Source organism: Acanthisitta chloris, unplaced genomic scaffold (assembly GCF_000695815.1).
Source record: "Acanthisitta chloris isolate BGI_N310 unplaced genomic scaffold, ASM69581v1 Scaffold28072, whole genome shotgun sequence".
Taxonomy (NCBI): domain Eukaryota; kingdom Metazoa; phylum Chordata; class Aves; order Passeriformes; family Acanthisittidae; genus Acanthisitta; species Acanthisitta chloris.
In genome coordinates, this window is record NW_008661469.1 from 616 (window position 1) to 3,115 (window position 2,500).

At 45.4% G+C, this 2,500-nt stretch overlaps 1 protein-coding gene across 1 annotated transcript; it reads left to right on the forward strand.

The window, feature by feature from the left end:
* Positions 1 to 380: 380 nt before the first annotated feature.
* On the forward strand, positions 381 to 1,895 carry LOC103798008 (vesicle-associated membrane protein 3-like; the record flags this gene model as incomplete). Its single annotated transcript, XM_009070249.1, has 3 exons — positions 381 to 462; positions 1,069 to 1,227; positions 1,844 to 1,895. Coding segments are annotated over 3 exons (293 nt in total), but the record flags the coding sequence as incomplete, so codon positions are not given.
* Between the last annotated feature and the right edge of the window lie 605 nt (positions 1,896 to 2,500).

A 2,500-nucleotide genomic window follows, 5' to 3' on the forward strand; every position in this document is an offset into this window, starting at 1 on the left:
TTTCAAAAGAACAGAGACAGACAACAGTAGAGAAGCAGCCACTGAAGAAGTACATACTTGGGATAACTGTTAAGTAGACTACTGTAGCTTGAAACTTAGCATTTGTGTTCATAGTGGAAAGGAGAAACACCCCAAACCCAAACTCTTTGAGCCCTATGAACTGTCGTTGAGGCTTTCTCATGTCTCACTGCAAAGTGTGATGTTAGCAAACCCCTGCTGACCCACAGCATTGCAGGCAGTTTGTTGACAAGATGTTTGGAACGTGGCAGCTGTTAAAACACCACTTCTGCAGTAGGAAACTGCTCAGTATTTATTCCAAAGATATGAGTTCCTGGTTCTCAGGAGTGCCAGATGAGTAATGATACCTTTCTTTGCTGCAGGTCAGCCAATATCGCTGGAAGCTCAAATATGGCTGCTGGCAGTAATCGTCGGCTCCAGCAGACTCAGCATCAAGTTGATGAGGTAAAAGTCTAGTCTGACAGCAGTGTCTTCATTTTCCTTCAGGATACCTACCTATGTGGAAGGGATGCTTTTGCCAAAGCAGTTTCCCCTACATATAATGAAGGGGAAGCAGAGAGAAGTTATCAGTGCCCAAACGTTATCTGCAATCTTGGTGCTTGAGGATTTGGTCTAAGTAAATATAAAGCCCTTTGTTCTTGCAGACGACAAGCCTTGTCAGTAGCAGTGAGTGCTGACTGCCAAGTGCAATGTGTCTGGATTTTCGTGGAGTCCAAAAGCCAGGCTGGCTGCCCAAGGGTGGTTTTGACATGTGGTTTACTATCATATTAATATGCCTCAGCTCCTGAAGTGACTTGGGAATTACTTCCCAGGCCTGAAGGAATGCCAGCACACTTGGCGCTACTGACACTGAAGTAGGTACCAGGGGCTTCCAGCCACAGGTGAATGTCATAGTTTTGTTTAAGCTTGTGACTGCATATACTGAAAAGCAATAGCTCCTGCTTCCGAGAGGAGAACATCAAGTACCATGTGTTACTGTCTGCTGCCTTCGATGATATTCCCCAGGGGTTGTACAACCAATAACTCACCATAAGCATTAAACTGATGTAGGTTGTTGACATCATGAGAGTGAATGTGGACAAGGTATTGGAGCGAGATCAGAAGCTGTCAGAGCTGGATGACCGTGCTGATGCACTGCAAGCAGGAGCTTCCCAGTTTGAGACCAGTGCCGCCAAGCTGAAAAGGAAGTATTGGTGGAAGAATTGTAAGGTAACTATGGCTTGTTACTTACACTGTTCAGTATTGCTGGTAACATTTTTACAGTCAGCATCTCAAAAGGCAGAAAAAAAAGAATGTTATTTAAGTGGCAGCATCTGATTTTTTAAAGCATGGCATATAGGGGCTGGGTGAAGTAACGACAAGCCGTGCTGCCCTGTGCAGGAACTTGTCTAGGATGGCAATGGCCCGGGAGGAAACATTTTTGGTAATATCAGGCTTTGAGGAACAGAAGAAAAGGCTAAAACTGCATAGGCTGAGCTAATGCAGGAAGTATTAGAAAAAGGGGAAGAAGCTTACTCAGACTCCTGTACTTGTAGCTGTTGGCAAAGGTTGGAAGACAGCTTGTGTATTCCCTTGGACCAGGGGAATGTGCATAAATTCCCTGCAGGCACAGTGGTGCTGCTCCACCACTGAGTGCTAACTCACTGTCACCTCTGAATGCTACTGGTGGATCAAGCTGGCTCACTGTGGAATCTTCCCTTGCCAGTAGATCGGTGCCAAAGTACCTTGCAAAGTAACACCAAGTACTTTGTGGTCCTGTGCCCTGAGGGGCAGTTAATGCTGTTGCATGGTTTGTAGTAAGTGCTGTATGGCTTTTTTTCAACAGATGTGGGCAATATTGATAGCTGTTGTTGTCATTATCATCATCATCATTATTGGTAAGTCCCACCAAAATGGGGATTTCTCATGGCTTTGGAATAGATTGTGTTATTTCCCTGACTAGTGCAGTTCAAATGACACCAGGATACTCAAATGGAAGTGTACACAAGGTTAATTTGAAATAACAGGGACAACTTTAACGACCATTGCCTGCCACTCACTAGTGGCAAACCGTGACCACAGTGGGAGCTCCAGTACCTGAATCTCAACCCTCTGTGCACAGTGACACAGGCTTTTTTGGGGTTTTGCTGCAGGGTGAAATGAGACTAACTTTGGGTTAGGATGGACCAGGGACTGTATAGTTCAGTCTTTGAGTTCTCACATAATGGCCAAGCGTTTCATGGGGAGACACAGGTTTTGAGTCTGTGCCGTAACAGCGTCACAGATGCTGCAGTGCCCATTGGCATCAGGGGGACAGCCCTGGGTCAGCGCAAAGGAACACTACACCTAGAAAAACCCACATGGGAAATTCTTCAGGGATTTAAGAGGGATTTATCTCCGGTATCTTAACGATCCTGCATTTTGAGAATTTATGGTGCGAGGCTGAAGGACACTGTCCAACTGTTTTCTTCTTTTCGTAGTCTGGTCTGTGTCTTCATGACTT